The 19,894-nt window shown below is 38.9% G+C and overlaps 2 protein-coding genes and 2 non-coding genes across 6 annotated transcripts in view; all 4 read left to right on the top strand.

Annotated features, from left to right (window-relative positions):
* The first annotated feature begins 619 nt into the window (after window positions 1-619).
* On the top strand, window positions 620-16,380 carry RABGGTB (Rab geranylgeranyltransferase subunit beta). Of its 3 annotated transcripts, XM_075509018.1 has the most exons (10): window positions 620-753; window positions 1,389-1,496; window positions 2,623-2,820; window positions 5,245-5,350; window positions 6,842-6,894; window positions 7,014-7,124; window positions 9,126-9,251; window positions 10,050-10,199; window positions 12,993-13,151; window positions 14,547-16,379. In XM_075509018.1, exons 1-9 carry the CDS (start codon window positions 751-753, stop codon window positions 13,131-13,133), a joined length of 996 nt encoding a protein of 331 aa, XP_075365133.1. In that variant the 5' UTR covers window positions 620-750; the 3' UTR covers window positions 13,134-13,151; window positions 14,547-16,379. The 3 variants fall into 3 exon arrangements, with proteins under 3 accessions (XP_075365133.1, XP_075365131.1, XP_075365132.1); XM_075509016.1 differs by lacking the exon at window positions 14,547-16,379 and having other exon boundaries at window positions 647-753; window positions 12,993-13,990; XM_075509017.1 differs by lacking the exon at window positions 620-753 and having other exon boundaries at window positions 1,388-1,500; window positions 14,547-16,380.
* Window positions 1,659-1,741, top strand: LOC142413242 (small nucleolar RNA SNORD45). Its single transcript, XR_012776706.1, has one exon. It is a non-coding gene; the product is annotated as a small nucleolar RNA SNORD45 (small nucleolar RNA).
* Window positions 3,795-3,879, top strand: LOC142413243 (small nucleolar RNA SNORD45). Its single transcript, XR_012776707.1, has one exon. It is a non-coding gene; the product is annotated as a small nucleolar RNA SNORD45 (small nucleolar RNA).
* Window positions 16,381-16,607: 227 nt separating the features above from the next.
* Window positions 16,608-19,894, top strand: part of MSH4 (mutS homolog 4) — a 32,604-nt gene continuing 29,317 nt past the window's right edge. Inside the window, exons 1-2 of the mRNA XM_075508997.1 lie at window positions 16,608-17,000; window positions 19,234-19,398. Coding sequence (XP_075365112.1) covers window positions 16,715-17,000; window positions 19,234-19,398 — 451 coding nt within the window. The 5' untranslated portion in view covers window positions 16,608-16,714. The remainder of the gene's footprint in view (window positions 17,001-19,233; window positions 19,399-19,894) is intronic.

Genomic DNA, 19,894 nt, shown 5'->3' on the forward strand with positions numbered 1-19,894 from the left:
AAATAGACCTTATTTTTTAACTGTTCTACGCCAGCCAGCATCATACGTAATATTTCTTGTATCGAATCAATGGTGTTCCTGCCTGGTATAGTTCTGTGGGGGACATGTGCCAGCATCAGGTGTTGTAATCAATAGCATGATCATCCTAGACAGTTTTAATTAGGAAGCAAAAGGTTTTTTTTTTTAACTAAAGGACGGTTATCCTTACTTGCTCTGTGACTGAATTCTTGGATTTGCTTTTCCATGCAACTGAGGTAACGGAAACTGAAGCTGTTTCTAAGTGTTGTCCTGTTCGGTGTGACGCAAGAAAGCGCACAGTTGGAGTCAGCGTACTTGAAATTTACTCCCTCGCCTGTTCTAAGACAACCTTTAGTTGTGGCAAGCCTGAACGTCTTCGTATATACACGAGGCTCGAGGGGGGCCCGCCCAGGGTTCCCGGGCGCCGTGCAGCACGGCCTCGGGGACGGCCGCCGCCCCGCCGCGCCCAGCCTGGGGAGAGGCGCGGAACTGAACGACCCTCCCCGCCCCGGGAGGGCCGCGGCTCCTCGTGGGCACGGCAGGGCAGGGCAGGGCAGGGCAGGCTCCACAGGCGGTACCGCTCTGCGCCGCTCGGCGGGCTCCTACCTCGCACCCACCGCGGTCTCGGGCCGGGCCGGCAGATGCCGGCGGGCAGCGGTAGCGGGGCCCCGCTGGGCGGCACTTCCTGCTCCGCCCCGCAGCACAAGGCTCCTTCCGGTGCAGGCGGCGAAGATGGTGGGTATCGCTCGCCGCGCCGGGGAAAGGGCCCGGTCCGGCGGGCCGACAGAGCTCGCGCCTTCGCGGCAACGCCCAGGTTTCGCAGCCGCGCGGCTCTGCTCAAGGGGCCGGGAGGCCGGTGCGGGCTAGTGGCTGGGGCGGCCGTAGCGGCCGGGGCGGCCCTCGCGGTGACGCCGGTGGCACTCGCCACTCCGGTGCCGGAGTGGACCCGGGGGCGCGCCCGCCGCCCGGGCCGGGCCGGGCCGGGCCGAGCCTGGCGATGGCGGGACAGTGAGGTGAGGCCGGGCGGCAGCCCGCGGCTGTGCGGCCTCGGGGTCTGCGTCCGGCCGGGGCCTGTGCGGTGAGGGGCGCGGCGGCGTCCTTCTTCCGGTTTTTCCGTTTATTTCTGGCGAACGGGTGATTTTTCTCAGCTTTATTGAAAGGTTTTGTTCTCGGCCTTTCCCTGGGAAGGACTTAGCCACACTGAAAAGTGAATAACTGGGATACGAAATCTGTCCCGTGTTCAAAACGGGCCCAGCGATGCCCCTTTCCACACAACCGGTTCCTGCTGCTAGTGTGGACGCAGTTATACCCAAGTACTAAAGCTTGTTGAACTGACGACGCGACTGACGTTTTGTCGGTACCTTTTACAGGGGACACCGCAAAAGGATGTTATAATAAAACCTGATGCCCCAAGCACATTACTTTCGGAGAAACATGCGGACTATATAGCTTCGTATGGAACAAAGAAAGATGATTATGTACGTATGGATTTATTTTAGTACAGCTGTGGTTTTATTAACAGTAATAATAACCCTTATTTACTTGCTCAGAGTTAAGGGTTAGAAGCGTGCTCACAAGGTAATTGTTTCTTGCCCTGCAACTCAAAGTATAAAAGAAAGATGTCCCTGTAAATTTCCCTAGGTCTGTGATGAGTTTTGGCATGTATTATCTGAGTATAAATTTGAAGATTATCAGTTTAGCTCTATAATTACTCTGAGACCTGGGAAATGAACTACTTGTTGCTCCCTCATCCACAAGAATGCACAAGGAGTATAGCTGCATTTACACGTTGCTCTTTTGATGGGATGACACACTGAATCTCACCACAGCACTGCTTTGTGCTTGCTAGGTGTGGTAAACGCCTTAGCTAGCATCAGTTTTGTAGTCACAGGTTATCAGGTGTAGCCCACAACAATAGGATTCCAGTTCCAGCAGGTGAAAAATGTCAATTAACTGCTTATGTCTGAAGGAAAGAAAACTTGCAGTTATTTCTACTGTCCGCAAAAGAACTCTAAGCACTATTGCTTATGGTTGTTGTTCTTGTGCTTAAAAAGTACTGCGTGTAGAAAATAACGTTTATGGGTAGTGTAGGTGATGTAAGCGATGTAAGAGGATTCAATATGAGATTTCACTTCCTAGTGCAGCTTTAGATTGTGGCAGTTTTGGCACTTGGAAGTAAGTTTCATTAAATGTTAGACTTGTTATTTTTGAGACTAGTTGGGGTGCTAATTTGGTAGTTTGGATGCAAGATAATAACTGGTGATCTGAAGTGAATCGGTGCCTAACTACTTGTATGTGTTTAATTTGACATTGAGCTTGATACTGCTGAACTAGAAAATACAGGGGAGGACGGGAATGTAGTGTGTATATATATATGTGCATGTGTCTATATGTATGCATGTGTATATACACATGTGTATATGTGTATATACACACATGCATGGTGTACAGAATATTTGGGATTGGCTGATACTAGTAAGTTGTTAATGGGATGGAGGATGGTTGACATATTACAAACTTTGTAAATGTTAACTAATGTGTTTTCATTGCTATATGTTGATGATGTGCTTATCTGATTAAGATCTAAAATAATGCACTACTTAGGAATACTGTATGTCGGAGTATTTGAGGATGAGTGGTGTTTACTGGGGGCTGACAGCAATGGATCTCATGGGGCAGCTGCACCGAATGAACAAAGAAGAAATTCTGGCATTCATCAAATCATGTCAGCATGAATGTGGTGGAATAAGTGCCAGCATAGGTCATGATCCTCATCTTCTGTATACCCTCAGTGCTGTTCAGGTAAATGTAACAGGGTAATTTTAGAAAAAAACATTTGTATTTAATGATTTTGATGATTGCACATTTATAAACCAGGTACTGTTAGATGCCAATGGCAAAAACTATTTCAGTACCTTATTAAAAAAAAATCTAGTGGACAAAACGTGCGGATTTAGCTGTATCATTTCCTAAAAAATTATCAGATTTGGGAACATTGTGCTTTTAATGATCATTTAATGGTGACTGCATTCTTGATAAATTTTGTAACGGTCTTCTTGAAATACTTTGTAGCTACAGGTTTTACTGGAGTTTTTTGTAGATAACTTTGGATTTTATAAATTCTTCTTAGTGTACATTGAAGTGACAGAGATGTATACCCAGAATAAGAGTAAAGTTTTGGATTTTATTTTTTAATGTATGTATTACTATATATTATGATTGCTATATAATATAACATTAATAAATAATTATGTAATATTTGTATAAACTATATATTTATGTAATGTGTATAATTGTGTAGTGTGTTTACACTTTAGTACTGTACAAAAGAAACATTGTAGTAGCCAGTTCTTGTTGTGTTCCTCAAATCTGCTTTTTTTGTGTATAACTTAAAAATGACACCAGTCTGTTGAGCATTTTATTTATTTATTTGGTATGTATTCTTCCCCGAGAAAAAGTAATTCTCAATCTTATTTTTTCACCATAACTATCTCCGTGTTAGATTGAATTTCTCACTCTCTTGTGCCTTTTGTTTGTTTGTTTTTGTTCTCCTCATGCAAACTGTTGTGAAAAAAAAAATACTGAAAAGGCTCAAATGCTTCTGAACAATTGCTTGACTACTTGCATAATGTGTATCTAGTCCAATCTTATGGAAGAAATATTTAAATGGTGTTAGAAATAAATAAGATAGCATCCTGTTTTAGGAAGAAAGTGTGTTGGTTTTAAGGTGTTGGACTTGAAAGCCTTCGGTAGGACAGAAGAATGCTGTTTTCTTGGGTCAGTGATGAGTGTTGGCATGTATTATCTGCTCTAAAGTTGATACTTGTCACCACTTTAGCTGTAGAATTACTCTGAGAAACAGGAAACTAAATTTAGGCTATGACGTTTGAGCTTTTCCCAACTGTCCAGTCAAACTCCTTTCACAAATTCTAATCCAGTATAAGGAGAAGGGGTACAATTTGAGGTTGTTTACTTTTATATATTGGAGATACTGGTTCTTAAATACGTGATGTTACTAGGAGATATTTTCATGTTAACTGAATGCAGTTCTAGATGTGCGATGCTGAAAAGTGTTAGCAAGTGCTGATGTAAAGTTTTTTGAGTAAACTTAACCAGCACGTCTTAATGATCATGCACGTTCTTAGCGAACAAAGACCATTTAGTCCTGTCTGCCTATCCAGAATGTTTAAAGGGTCACGTCACATCTTCCTTTGATCACAATGAATAGTAATGTATTCAGATTTGCTTTTTAAAGAGCATGCTATGATTATATATTTTCTGTGGGAGTTATACGTTCTTTTTTGCATTTCCGTAAGACTTAAATTTTGTCCAACAATTGAAAGATTCCAGCTAACTCTATGTGTTCAAAGTCATAGTTGTTGGTATTTTTCAGGATTGGCACTATAATATTGCTTCGTTTCCACTGTTCTTTCTATTATGCTATTTATAATAAATTCTTAATTACTCTCTTTACAGATTATGCAAGTTATGAGTAAAAACACGAAGCCAGCTGGGGCTCAGAAACAGTATTGTTGTTTTCACATGACATTGTGTCATATGGGTTTACTGGCTCAAATCAGTGCTAGCTCAGAAAACTTTGTATTCCCTTCTATGAGCTTTATTTTTCTTCCAGAATATATTGACTCTACAGTTTGTGTCTAATCGTATTGTTCATACTTTTTCATAAATTATTGCAATTTGGTTCTACTTGTTATATTTAAAAATTGAATGTAAACAAAAATCTTATAATTCGAAACTAATCATTGTTGACAGGCTTGGACTGTAAGTGGTATTAGTAACTAGCTGCTTAACTTAGGCTTGCACATATCCAAGTAGCAGCAGTGCACAAACTACAAATTCGTAAGTCTAGGATGTCATTATCCCATTGCAAAATTAACCATAATCAAATCTCTGTTCTCCATAGTGCTAACATAAAAACAAATAAACCTGTTTATGCTTTTGAAAGGAGAGCTGGAAGTTGGAAAGTAAGAAAGCATGAAAGAGTGCAGCTTGAATTACCTATATTTTCATTTCAGAATTTCTTAAAGTTTTTAGACAGTGATAGATGAACTTCAGTGAACGAAATTTTATTTTAATAAACCTTACCAAATAGTATTCACAGTCAGTTAAATAGTCTTTTATAAATCTAGGAATTTTTTTTTAAGAAATACATTTTTAAAATTGTTGCCTCTCTTTGATTGTCACTGTATCTATTTTTTTTTCCAGATTCTTATCTTATATGATAGTCTTCATGTTGTTGATGTAAATAAAATTGTTGAATATATACAGAACTTGCAAAAAGAAGATGGGTCATTTGCTGGAGACAAATGGGGTAATTTTTAGATCTTTAAAATTTAGTGACTAGGTTGACATGCATAAGTCTGTGAACTTAAGTTTCCTTGGATGGTCTTTTTGCTTATGTATTTTATGTGAACACATATTTTCTGAGTTATGAAAAAGGAGGTTTTGTGAAGGACAGAGTTGTGTTTCATTCCTTTCATAAATATTCTGAACTTCAGTTCCATTCTTCTATTAAAAATAAATTGTCCAGCTGCTAAAGAAGAAAAGCTTTGGGCATTTGTAACTTGGCAGTACTTAGATAGTAGGTACTTAGATAGACTTTTCCATAAGGAATGTCTTATGCTTGCTATTTAATGGCAGCCAGTTATGACCTTTATCCATGTTGGCTGTGAAAGGATCTTTCACTATATGGGAATGAGAAAAACTGATTTTGTACTCATGAGCTTCTGTTAATACTTATTTTGTTTCTGCTCATAAATTCTTTATGAACAAAGATGGTATTTTTAAGCTGTAGCACAAATATTTAGTCACTCTAAAAATACTTATCCTCATGGAACGCTTAAATTTTAATAAAATTATTGCATATCACTCATTGTTCTGGTAAAATTCGGCAATCAAGCTCACGGCAGTATATGTATGCTACTGTAAAGGTAGCTGTTATGCTGTGTGTTAAAATGGTTCATAGTTTGCTGCATCCTTTTTGTTAAAGTATTGAAACAAACGTACTGAATGCACAATGGATTTATGTTATTTCTGAAAGGCGGTTACAGCGCAACTGAAGGAGTGTGATACCTGATGTAGTACAGAGCAGCACGTGTTTGTTTTATATGTTTCAGCTTGTGGATTTCTTAAGAAGAAAAGTGTTGCATCAGTTTGACCCAAAAAAATGAATGTTTGCGGCTGGGTTAAATTTTAAATTTTGACTTCGTGTTAATTGCTCAGAGTTTGTGCTAGGAGAGTTATATCGGTATGGACTTGCCCAGCAATCATTCTGCTGTAGGTGTCGCATTTTTGGTTTAGCTTCCAGGTATAAGTATGCAAAAGAAAACTTGTGACTTTCATCAGTCTTCCTCTAAAACCAAAAATGGCTTCTACTTCTGCCTGGATTTAAGGCAGATGAAGTGTTGTGTCTGAGTATTTTTGAGTCCACTGCTCTGCAATTATCTAGTAGAGCACTACAGATAAACTCTAAAATTTCATAGTTATTTGTAAATTACTGCTAGTTGAATTGATTTGGATATATATCTGACTATGCACCAGCTCAAAATGAGTTGTTCGCTTTTATGTGCGGTAAACATACAGATCACTTGCGTTGTAACATACGCTTTCTAAATTACTGAGGAAGTAATCCATGGGCTGGAAAAGGAACCAGTACGGGACCAGTTTTTGGCTGATTTTTGTTGTTCAATGTAAAACCTAGTATTTTAACATTTTGTTCTGTATTTTGAGTGGTGATTTAAATGTATTTTTGTTGTTGTTAATAAAAATACTCTTATTTCATTCCCTACCCCCCATGTTCTAGGAGAAATAGACACAAGGTTCTCCTTCTGTGCTGCAGCAACTCTTGCACTTCTGGTAAGTCCGAAGTCATTACTTGCACAAGTACAGAATCTTCTTTTTGGTACTGCTGAAGTTTCTGTAGTTAATGAGCTTGACGGAATATAAAGTGCATTAGTTCCTTTTCTGACTTGCAGGGAAAGCTGGATGCTATTGATGTGGGGAAGGCAGTAGAATTCGTTTTGTCCTGTATGAACTTCGATGGCGGATTTGGTTGTAGACCAGGTTCTGAATCACATGCAGGACAGGTGAGTTTTTCTTTGTATGGAAAAGTTTTAAATTAGCAAGCATCACATACTGCCTATAAATGTTTCTTTACATCTATCAGTGATGTCAATTGATGTACCTTTCTGGTTTCCCAAATGCCTGATTCTAGTACCTTAGTTAAAATAAATGTACAAATAGGTAGATAAATCTGAGAAGATGAGTAGAGACTCTGGAGGTTATGGTCTGGGCAGAAAAAAAGATCACAAGGGAACAACTTTTAGGGCTGTATTTCACATAGTGATGTTGGAATAGTTAGCATGAGGATTTTTAGAGAATTTGAAATGGGTATTAATGGAGACATTGGACAAGATCTATCACTGTGTCTGCCACAAATCGTAATGAAACATAGAGGTCATTTGTATAATATGTTTGATATTTATCATCTGATGAACTCAAAAATGAGACATGAACCTTCTCAAGGGGAGGCTTGCTTAATTTTTTGAGGAAAGTCAGTTTTAAGATGAGAGGCCTAACTCAGGCATGGGAATATTTATAACATTTTGTTGTAGGCACTAAAGAGTGTTTTACTAGTGACAGTGAATTCTGAAAAATGCTTCGTAAAATCTAGTTGAGAAGAGAATGCAGTAGTATAATTGGAACAAATTAAAGGATCTCTCAAGGAAGAGAATCTCAATGACTTCTTCCAGCAGAAAGCTTACATAAAAACTACCTTTCCTATTTTTGTTTTTTTCATGGACCCTTCAATGAAATTGCACTTACCCTAAATTTATGACTAGAAATAAACTTTTAATAAAATATTTTAATGCTGTTGCAATCACCTGTTTATTTTGCATAATTATGGTGAGCAATGCCATAGCCAGGATTCACCTCAGCACATGAAAATACTAGAGGTATTTTGTTGAGGAAAAAGCGTTGGGTTTTTTTCTCCTCCCCCCTTCCCCCCTTCTTTTTTTAAATCAGGAAAAAAAAATTTAACCTGGTGCATGTACCTTATCTTACGAATTTTATCTACAGTAGCATTGCCCATACAGTCTAAATGGGTGGACCATGTTCTACTGTTCAAGGAATTCAGATTAAGTAGCTGAACCCACTCTGTTTGCAGCTGGCGTTTTCTGGGAGGGTTAGATCTGTTGTGCATATTCACATACTCCTTAAAGGGCAACTCCTTTGCCTGCACAGTAGTTCAAAAGTTTTCTGGGAATATCACATTTATTTTGCTGTATACTTGGATAGGCACATCCCTGTTGATGTGTGCTTTTGTTGGCTTTTTGTTGGCTTTTTGGGGGTGTGGTTTATTAGGAAAAGGCCATTATGAGCAGGCTTCAGGTGATATTGTGGTTTCTTGCAGTTTGTGCTTGGCTCCTTTCTTAGTGACCACATGAAATGTGACCGGAGTATGCTGTTGCACTGTAAATGTTATTTCCTAGGAAAAAATAAACAGGGATTAATCAATGCACATATATTACATGGCACATTGAAAGTAAGCCTGATGTGACTAGATGTATGTGGGATTGCCAGGATAGTTAAATGATCAGGTTTAACCTGTTTCTGCTAGAGAATTCATTTGGTCTTTAGTTTGCTCTCCACAAGCCTTAGGGTAAGAGGCACATACAGGAACAAACCATTGGCTGGATGCAAAATTTTCATAAAGGCCATATCCAGCCTGCAGAAATCAGTTTGAGTGCTCTGGCTTGAGAGACTGTTTTTGAAATAAAACTGTATGGCTCTGCCTCATCTTTTAGGATCTTTTTCCAAACCTTGCATTAGTGTCTTATATTAGTAAAATCTTACTGTTGTATAATTACATTGTGTAACTGGTACTTTTATACAAAAGCAACTCTAACAATAACATACTTTTCTAATGGAAAAGTAAAACTCATTTGAAACTAAAAGTTGAAATGTGTGCTTATTTTGTATTGTGTTTGCATGACTGTATTCCTACTTCGAGATCTTCCTGCATTTAGTCTGCTAAACTATACTTAGTTTTTAAATACACAAAAAATTTATGTCTGTAATTTTAGATCTATTGTTGCACAGGATTTCTGGCTATAACAGACCAGTTGCATCAAATAAATGTTGACTTGCTGGGTTGGTGGCTTTGTGAACGTCAGTTGCCTTCTGGAGGTCTCAACGGACGACCAGAGAAGGTATTAGGTGGCTTATTTTGTTTGTTCAAACCTCAATAGCGATTACTTTTTCTAAAGCTGAAGTACTTCTGGAAAATGCCATGACTTCTATGAAATATTTAGTAAACTTTTCAAAGAAGTCAGGCCTTCATTTTGATTCTTCATTTTGTCACTAACACTTGTCATGCAGTCCTTAGCTATGCTTAGTTTGAGTCCTCAGTTTAGGAAAGTACACATACTGAAGTATGTCTTGCTGACCACTTGAACCAGTATCCTGTTAAATCAGGGCTTGAATATTTTCTGACGTTGGGAGTGATCTCTTCTGTAGGATTTGTACAAAAATTACTGTTTTACTGGATGTAAATCCTGGGTGTAATAGTGTTCCACATCACCCGAGGAAATTGTGTAACCTAAAATAATCTCCACTGGAAAATAGATAACCAACCAACAGAATTTCTTTCAAAAAAATGAAACTAGTTGATAGGAAGTTCTTTGTACTTCTGAAAAAGGTGCTATGTTTTTTTAGCCTCTCCCACAGAAGGTGAAGGCTGTTTCAAAATCACGTTCTTGCGGTTTTGTCTCTTGAAGAAGGGAAGAGGTTTGTAAAAGAGACTTTCCCTTCCTGAAAAAGGGGAGTCCTCTGAAAAGAGACTGCATCCAGGAACTTTCTTCTCTTTTACCCCAAAGAAACTCTTTACGTGTTGTTTCTCTGCAACAGTATTATGACAGCATACCTAGTAATTTGCAGAATCACCAATAAAATTTGCAATGTCATGTTTAAAACAAAATCAAATAATAATCTGCTTCTCTGTTTGGCAGTTACCTGATGTATGTTACTCATGGTGGGTGCTAGCATCTTTGAAGATGATTGGAAGGTTACATTGGATTGACAGAGAGAAACTGCGCTGCTTTATTTTGGCTTGCCAGGATGAGGAGACTGGAGGATTTGCTGACAGACCAGGAGATATGGTAAATAATCCTTTACTAAATAAAATATACTTAACTTTTTCAGTTGAAACTTTCAATTTTCTCATTTGAGTGTACCTCAACTCGTGATCCAGGTGTAAGCGTTTTGCAGAGCCTGCAGTTTACTTTGAAGGAAAGAATAGGGTAGAGTTGCTTTTGAAGGCTTACTGGGGGACCACGTATTTTATATTGCACTTGCACTGTAGTATCCCCCATTGAAGTCAGTTGCCATTCCTTACAAATTCTGGTTTGGTTCCCATAACACGGACCATACAAATCGTTTCTCACGAGACCACTTGGAAGATCTCTGTAAAAATACTGTGTTTGGTGGAGGGTTTTTTGGGATATGTGGGTTTTCTGGGGGTTAGTTTTGTTTTGTAAAATGATATGCAAGCTAGAGTCCAGCACAGGTTAAGTAGTCTTCAACTCTCTTGGTGGCTTTGCCTGATCTCTAAATGAGACATAAGTTTTTATTAAGAATCCTTATACACTAACTTTCGTTCTGTGCCAGCCCAGCCACTGAATAAATCCTGACACTGGCATTTGTCTAGATTAGGGAGGAAGAAACTTTTGTGATACCGTTATGAAGAGGCTGGTGGTATGGATTTTCTGCTTGGTTGAGAGTGCAATTATGGTTTAGCTGGTCTGTTCTCTCTGGTTTCAAGCAGAAATAATTGAGATTGTCCAGGTAAAACGGCAGATAAAGTTTGTGTTTTTGAAGGGTGCTGGACAGATAAAATTAAAAGTATTACGAGACCTCAGTGCAATTCCTGTAGAACACTTGGCTACTTATTTGTCAACGGTCAGGGGGAAGTCTTAGCTCTTTTTATTGTAGCTGACCATGTCTTCTCCTTTCTCCAGAAATGCATGAAAAACTGAAGTAGCTTTCTATTTCTTTCCAAGCCGATACATTATTCCCACGTGGGGGAGAAATCTCCTTACTCTGGTCTGTCATTTGGAACGTATTTTGGTGTTCTTAAAATGGGAAGGTTTTTGTTTTTCTAAGGAGCTCACAGAAAGACTTTTTCCCTTTTCAGAATTCTCCAAGAAAAGCCTAACACTTAAAGTCTTAATGCTTTTCTGGCTTCGAGGTTAAACTTGAGTTATTTCTGTCTTGCTAGAAGAGCAACTTTGCAGAGCCTTTCCTCTATATCTAATGCAGGCACCTTTGGGAGAGTTTTTGCATATTATGTTAGAGGTCATTTCATATTATTTTTACCTGTCATCCGTGATTAAGGTGGGCACTGCCATAGAAATGTTGATGCCTACAGTTTTTGTTTCGTTCCTGCAGAAACTCATTCCTCACAGACCCTGTTGGGTTTGGGGGCGGGGGGGGTGTTTGTTGGTTTGGTTGGTTTGTTTTGGGGTGGTTTTTTGGTGATTGGGGGGGGTGTGTGGGTCTCTTGGTTGTGGTTTTTTTTTTTTTTAATTCCTTCTAGTCTTTTGATTTGACACTGTGATTGAATTTCAGGTTTTGAACCACTTGACAATAAGACAGCTCTGTCATCTTTTTTTAAGTTCCAATAGCTAGTTCTTGATAACTTAACTTAGTAGCTGTGCTTATTAGCTCTTAGTTGTAATTCAGCAGGTTTTTCCTTTTCTATTTGCTTTAAAGAAAATTGCAGAAAGGAGCAGATAACATAGCAGTAGATGCATCTTCTGGGAATCTGGGTTTCCCTGAACATACATACTGTTCATCAAGAGGTTGAATCTGTAACTTCATTTGCACGCTTTCCATTGGGGACTGTCTCCCCTTCTGGACCTCTCCATCTGTACAAGGAAATTCTGTCTTGCCATTCGTAAAGTGTACTGTTTATTATTATTTTGCTATGTACTTAATTATTTTATCCCTCCTCTAATGGCCACATACTCATTCTGGGAAGGAGCGGGTAAATGTATGTCTGAGCTTTGACCACACCTGTAATGTGGTTGCCAAACCATTGGGGAGCAAGACTTGCTGTGCTAGTGTAGTTTGAACCTTCTAGGCTGTCATCAATGGTTGGAGATCCTCTATATGGCTATAACATGGTAATTCAGCTTGGTTTACTGCAGTATAGAACCTCTGCGATAGGATCAGAAGTTCCACTAATGCAAACAGGATGTATGCTGCACTAGACAGCACAGGTACTTTTAGATAGGATTTTGCAGAATGGCTAATTAACTCCACTGACAGGATGCTTATGTCATGAGACTTTATAGTCTATTGCAGATATGTGGTGATACATGCTTTTAGGGAAGGTTCTTACAGTGAAGGAATACTTGGATACCAAATGACTGCTCCTGTCTCTTCTGGGTTTTTTTCTTCCTTGTATTTTTTCCTTGACTTTTCTAGCACAGTAGGTTGCTGCTCCCTTCTCAAGATTTTACAGCACAGCTCTCTATTCAGAGTCCGTTAAAGAGCATTATAATGTTGCTGAAGAGCAAATGGGGAATTTATGGAAGTAGTACTTGTAGATGATCAAATTTACTTTTAAAATTTTTATTATCTTTGTTTCTGCTACCCTGTGACATTGTGTGCTAATGGAGACACGTGAGTGCTTCCTGCCAGATTCGGAGTTGAAAATGGTCTTAGCAGCAGACAATCGACAAGCATCTCTGAGTAAATCATAGTATTGTAAATGCATGCTGTGGAAATTGTCTTGCCTGTCAGCACAAATGAAAATTTGTTCAGTTGCGTTGTCTTCTCCAGCCATGGAGATTTGCAGTTCTCTTGCTAGCAAACAAAAGCTTTATTCCATACAAATTAAAAGCTGATTGTCTTTTGGAAATGGACATAAACTTTCTCTCTTCTCCCAGGTGGATCCGTTTCACACCTTATTTGGAATTGCTGGACTATCTTTATTAGGAGAAGAACAAATTAAGGCCGTCAATCCTGTCTTTTGTATGCCAGAAGATGTCCTTCGAAGAATAAATGTACAGCCTGAGCTTGTGAGCTAAACCTCGTAGAGACAAAAGGTTGATATGCCCAGTTGCTTTGATTTTACTAAGTAATCTCATCTCTGAAACTGTTAGCATATTCTTCTTTGAGATGTGTTTACATTACGAAAAGTAAAGCAATAGCTTTACTGTGGGCTTTGTCACTTTGTAAACTGTATCGGAACAGGCTGGTTCTAATAATCTGAGTGTAACATGTTCTTTGGTTGTATATAAGAGATGTGGAAACATTTCTAATCTGTATCTAAATATATGGACCTTTGCAATTTTTTTTTTTTAAATATTCAAGTCAAAGCAATAGTGTGAATGCTTGATTTTTGTATTCCTGTGGTGTCAACCATGCTAGCATCTGTCTTTACACAAGCATGTTTTGATGGTGGATCACACAAAGCACTTTAAAAGAATACAAAAAAAACCCCAAACCCAACAAAACCCTACTTAAGCCATGCACTTAATGCCACACACTTGTGTATTTAATTCTTCCTGTTCAAGTTTGCCATCATTTCTATATACTGAGAAACAAGCTTTTTCTTCTGATAGTAACTGATACCAGTGAAAACAAAAATTATGGTTCCGTTAAGTATATAAATGTCTTCATTTATTGATGAGTCCCTTAGATAAAATTTTGCTGATGTTTGAAATAGAGCATACCTTGAGTATGTACAGTGAAGCTTGCTAACATTAAGCATTCTAGAGAAGGTCTCTATAGGACAGTGACTTGTAACTGAATATAGACGTGATCCTAAATTTGTTGCTGGGTTGAAATCCTGCTTTTGTAGCTTTTAAGACAATAATTGCCAACACTTGATTATGGTGTAATTGAAAATAAAACTAGCTGTGGAAAATACTTGTTCTCTGAAGGATGAAGCCCTAAAATTGCCTCTTAATTTACTTTCCACACACCCTGGCTGAGAGTGAATGGTATTCCAGTTGAAATACACAGTAAAATGTAATCGTGAAGGGGAGGAAGCCTTTGATAATCTCTGTACTTATGCTTAAGGGACGTCTAAAGTTGTTTCAAACACAGTTTCAAAAGCCAGCTGGTTAGTTTTATCCAGCCTATTTGTGTTTGTAGAGAGTAAGATAGAACTGGACAAAGCAACTTTTTGGTAGACCTTTACTTGTAGAGAATTCCAAAGAGAGAATGTGGATTTGAATGCTCAAATATTTCTAATGAATTTTTAAAGCCTTCTCTACAGCCTTATCTAAAGATAAGGTAAAAACCCTACTCTTTTTAGCTGTCCAGTTGCCTGATGAATTCTTTGGTCAAAGCCTGGAATTAATTTATTTTTCAAGGTTTGGAAAAAAGGTACAGTAGGCTTTTGTGTTGAGTATGAGGGAATGAGAGCTCTGATCAGGTTTTATCTAACTGTAAAATTTAACAGAAAATTATAAAATAAATTTTTCTCTTTCCAGGTTACCTTTGCAAGTGCCGCTTCTTTTCATCTAAGGAAACACTGTTCGGTACATAGGAATTTTCCATTTTTTCCATGTTGTGTAGACAAAATAGAATCCTCTTCAGAATTTCTGGTCTAGTATAGACTGAGACACCCTGGGAATTAATATGTGGGTGATACTGCATGACAGTGTAGAACATTTCACTGTAGGTTGACATCCTATTAATATTATTGGAGTTTTTCTCTGAAAGAGGTCTGGTCAACTTCATTTCCTAAGTCTGCTGTGATTTGTAAAGATCTTATAAGATTATAGGTTAAAAAAGGAGTGAGTATGTGCAGAAACTAAAAACTTCTTAAGAATATTCTTCCATTCTTTACATCAGTTTTTAAAAATATTGTATTTGTAGAAAGAGAGTCACCACAATTTTCACAAAATCACATTTTCTGTTCAATGTACTGTGAAAAAAATCAGTTGCCTAGTGTCTCTTATGTCAAGACTTACGTCATTTTGGTGCAGAATACATTGTTACCGTCTACCTCTACTTTGTTAAAAGTACTGATAAGATTTTTTTTCTGAGCTTATTTAGTTAGAAACCTTGCAGTAATTAATCTCCCGTTCTCAGTCTTAAGTGACAGATCCTTTATTAAAGGCTTTCAGAAATCTGTACTTTCATAACTTTTTTTCCCATGGAAATCTTTATATGGAAAGATCCTGATCTTAGTACTTGATCTTAAGTGCTGTAGTGTAGCTAACATTCCCAGCAATAAATTTTGCAAGATGCTGTATGAGAGTTTGCAAAAGAATAATGAATAATTCGGGTACATAAAATTGTGTGTCTGTAGATATGTTTATTAAAAGAAAATCTGTGTGTGCGTGTGTAAATCAACAGCCATTCTGTTACCTTCTAAGAACGTGGTCAAGTCCAGAGGTACGTGCTTTATTCCAAAGATGCTTCCTTTCAGTTTTGTTGAGACAGCTTGGTTAGGTGAATTCAGCCTTATGATTTGTGACCATAAGAAAGGAAGGAAGGTAGAAGATGGACATTCCTTTTGTTTCTGCTTTTCTTGCCATACGCTTGGATTGCTGTCAGAGAAGAGAAGGTCTAACACCAGCTTCAGGAGTCTGAATGCCTATGGAAAGGTCAATGTAGGACTTGAAATTCAGGACAGTGGCAATAACTGGACTCGGCACCTGCTGTCTTCCATCCTTTGATCTGCAGTGAAACTGAAGTTTCTGATGCTCAAATTTTTAAAGCTGTCTGATGCTCGGTGCTGAGGGCGCACGCGCCTGTTCTGAACGAGGAGGCTGGGGGCAATGCTTTCAGGTGTCGGCTGAGGAGCTGCAGCTGATAGAATTCCTACTGGGAGGCTGAATAGCCATCAAACCACACCTGTCCACAGAGAGTTATGGCCTACTAAAGGCTGACTTCTGTTTGGAGTGGTTTTTTAATGCAGGTGTATCAAGTTCCAGAGACAAAATGTTGTCTAGTCAAAATATTAATTGAAACGGTTTTAAGGGTGTGTATTACATGCTAATATACAAAGCAGTGTGATAGTGTTCTAAAGCATGCATAGAAGCACATATATTTAAGACAATTCTAGATGTAAACAAGCTTCATGGTTTTTATTGGGATCTTTTGGTATCTTAACTCTTGAGCAGGGGGAAAACATCTGTGAAGCTCCTGCTAAAACAGTCTCTGAATGTTGAAGCCTGAATGTGGGACAAATTATGTTTCTACTCCTGTTTTAAAGAGCATAGCAGACCATTTCTTTGCGTTCCTGCGTCACCCTTTCATTGTCTGTAATTGCATATTTATAATGAAACTTGTCGCACGCCCCGCAACTATATTTACTGTTGTGTCATTTATAGCTGTATTAGTAACTGCAGCTTTACAATTTTTTTTCTTTAACAACAGAACCCCATCTCGGCACGGGGGGGGGGGGGGGGAGATGCGGCCCTCTGGCGCGGTCCCGGCGCCGGGCGGGGGGAGCAGAGCGGGGCCGCTCGCCGCCATCTCGTCGCGGGGCGGCAGGCTGCCGCGGGTAGGGGTCGAGCAGTCGCAGTGTGGGTGTGGGACTTGTGCGCATGCGCGGGAGGGCCGCCGTTGCCGCCATTTTGCGAGGAGGCGGTGCCGGCGGCTGGGCTGTTGGGGGGCCTCAGGCGGTGCCCGTCTGGCCGAGTCGGCGATGTTAAAAGAAAGGAGTGAGGCGAGCGCGCGTGGGCGGGCGGCCGCCTCAGCCGCCTCGGAGTCCTATACGGGCCGCGGCTCTTCCACGTCGGGGTTGGGCCGGCGAGTGGAGCAGACGCCCCGCTATGCCTTTGGGCTGCTGCAGACGCCGCGCAGCACGACGGACAGCACCGGCGACTTCTCCAGCGGTGGGGTGAGGCCGGGTAGCTCCAGCGGGGAAGGCCTGGCTCCCAGCCGGGCTGCCAGTGGCAGCAGGGTGAAGCCGCCGGTTCCCGGAAGAGGAGGTGGGGTGCGGCGTTGCCGCGATCGGGTCTTTATTCCTTTCTGTTATCCTCCTGCCCTCTTTGCTTGCGTCGGGTATCGAAAGAGCCGTTACAAGCGGTACTTGGTACACCGAGATGGGGGCAGCGGCATCTCTTCGTCTTAGTGACCTCTTTTTTTCGTTCAGCCCGTCAGAACAATGGTAGTCGTTCCTCACGCTTCTTTAAATAAGTCTTTATTATTTTCTTTACATAAACTTTTTAGATAGCAATATCAGAGTTCCGTGCTGGGGTCAATAAACTGGTTTGAATTGCAACACAATATTTCCTTTACTAGAAACCTGAACCACATTCAGTTGGTTATGGGGTTTGGGTTTGGGTTTGGTTTTTTCGTTTGTTTGGTTGAGTTTGGGGTTTTTTTGTTGGTTAGGTTTGGTTTGTTTTTTTGGCCTGGCCTTTGAAATAGTTTTAAGTGTTGTTATCCTTGATGTGTTGGAAGAATGTTGTGGTCCTACAATGCAACACTAGCATTTGCCATCCTTTACATAAAGCTACTGTTAACACCAGTGTCCTGCCCACCCTGAGGATGAGAACCTCTCAACAGCTCCTGCGTACTGAACATGTGTGCATCAACCAGTTCGTAAGACTTGCTCCTACTATCAAAGTCTGTATCTTGGCAGGCAGAAAAAAATGGTTCAATTTGTATTTTTTTCGGTGGAAAAACTAAAAAAAAAAAGAATTGGAAATTCTTTTAACAGTTGCTGAAATGCATTCTGAAGTACATACATCTCCATTGCACATAAATTGGGAAGAAAGTAAGATGATTTTGGGTAATGTACATGATCAGTCATGAATCCTAAAAAAACCCCAAACAACAAACAAACAAAACTTAGAATGCTAATTTGAGTAGGGCATAACTTAATTGTTAAGTGTTGGTTTTAAAAAATATCTGTAGATGGTTTGTTTCATCTGGTCTTTAAAATGACTTTTTTCCCCATGTTATGCCAGATTCAGTACATTCTAAGATAATTGCAAAGTCTCTTCTGCCAAACTTCTGAGTGAACTTATACCAAAATCTAAGCGAATGCGATTTTTGAAAATCGTCTATATGTGTTTCAGTGCTGATTTGTCCACTCTAAAAAAAAATTACAGTCTGAACTAATAATGTTTTTTTTTTCCAGCTGTCACAGTTTTGTAAGATTTTAAACAAACAAACAAACCCGAAAAACCTGGTACTGTAAATATTTTTGTACCAACCATGAGAAAATGTCATGCAGTTAATGGGTCATCTGAGAACAATACTGAAGTATTTTGTCTTGTAGATCAATTTTTAATGTAATAGAAGGAACAGAAACGTTTGGGTTTGCATGTCTCTTAATACTGGGAATTTTGTATGTTTTAAGTGGAAAAACTCCGTTTATATTTTTATTCATTTTTTATCTTAAGAAGCAGTTATCCAAGTTAGATTAAGGATGTGATGTTGTTTTTAGTCATCTCGAGAGAACTGAAAATAAGTAAAATACTTTGAATAATTTATTGAAACTAAAGAATGGTCTGAGAAAAAGAGATTTTGCAGGACTTCAAAATGTAGATAAATCTTAAGATACATGTGTAAAAGAAACTGCAGATAACAATCATGTCCCAGATTATTGTATGATTTCTGAGAGTTGAACCCCATAAATTCAAAGGGAGATCATTCTCAAGTGGAGGAGTTTTAGAGCATGGTTCTTTGGGTTTTTTTTATTGTTCTTTTTTTTTAAAAGAATGCTCAGCTTTAAAAAAAATTTCGTAAATATGTGTGCAGTTTCAGATACGGATTTTAAAACTGATGGGCAAATGCAAGGTAGAGCTGACTTATAGCATTCTTTCATAAATCTAGAATTCACTAGAATATGAAATTATGCATTATGAAGTGACTTCTGTTGTATTATTTTAGTCCAGCAATGTAAACAAAGGTTTTTATTGGTGCTGCAAGTAATGTCATTGTGGAAAATAACCATATCGATACAAGCTTGTTTTCAAAACAGACTGATTTTTATTTTGTTTATACTTGTACTACTTTGGAGAGCTTTTATAGAATGACTTTAAAGGTTATTGCTTGGATATCTCTCTTTTTAGTAAGAAAAATACAAGTTTTCTAAGCTGTATATTTATATATTGCTTTCTGAATAAGAACTGATTCAATTTTTTTTTTTTTCAGTTAATGATACACAATTAAATGTGTCTGTTTTCAAAAGTTAATTTCCCTCCCCCTCAGAATCATATTTTGGGGACAAAAGTTCTTGCGTAGAAAATTCTAGCACGTTGAATCTCACGAGTTCTTCTTCTGTGCGAGGCCTGAATAGCACACGTATAGGAAAAACACCCCTCTCTTCTACTAGATCTGTTTGCAGAAGCCGTACCCCTCTTATGGGATATTCAGGTAAGAGTAACGGCTCTTAAAGGAAATAGTCCTACTTACATTTCTAACATTATTTTATTAAACATACTTTATTTTTTAATGTGATACAGTAAGATACTGAAATTTATTCAAAACATAAAACATAATGTGTTTTGTGCTACAGAAGATGCCTGCCAATGAAAAATGCACCCATAGGGAAAAATACTACTTTAGATACTGAGTAGATGTTTTGGTATTGCAACCTCTTGTCACTTACTTTGCATTCATGTATAAATTATAAATATAGTTAGAATTCAGACTTTTTTCAAATTGTCCAAAATGGAATTATTTGTGTGGACATGTTGGTTTATGTGGTGACTGAACTGAAGAGGCCAAATTTATGCACGTTTCTAACCAGGGTTTCTGTTTAGGCTTGTAATGCATTGTACATCACATATCATGATGTCATTCTCAAGTTTCTTGATACAAGTTATGCATTTTGTGTTGGCATCTTCAGAGGCGTAGAACACTAGTTCTT

Source organism: Mycteria americana, chromosome 7 (genome assembly GCF_035582795.1).
Source record: "Mycteria americana isolate JAX WOST 10 ecotype Jacksonville Zoo and Gardens chromosome 7, USCA_MyAme_1.0, whole genome shotgun sequence".
Lineage (NCBI taxonomy): Eukaryota > Metazoa > Chordata > Aves > Ciconiiformes > Ciconiidae > Mycteria > Mycteria americana.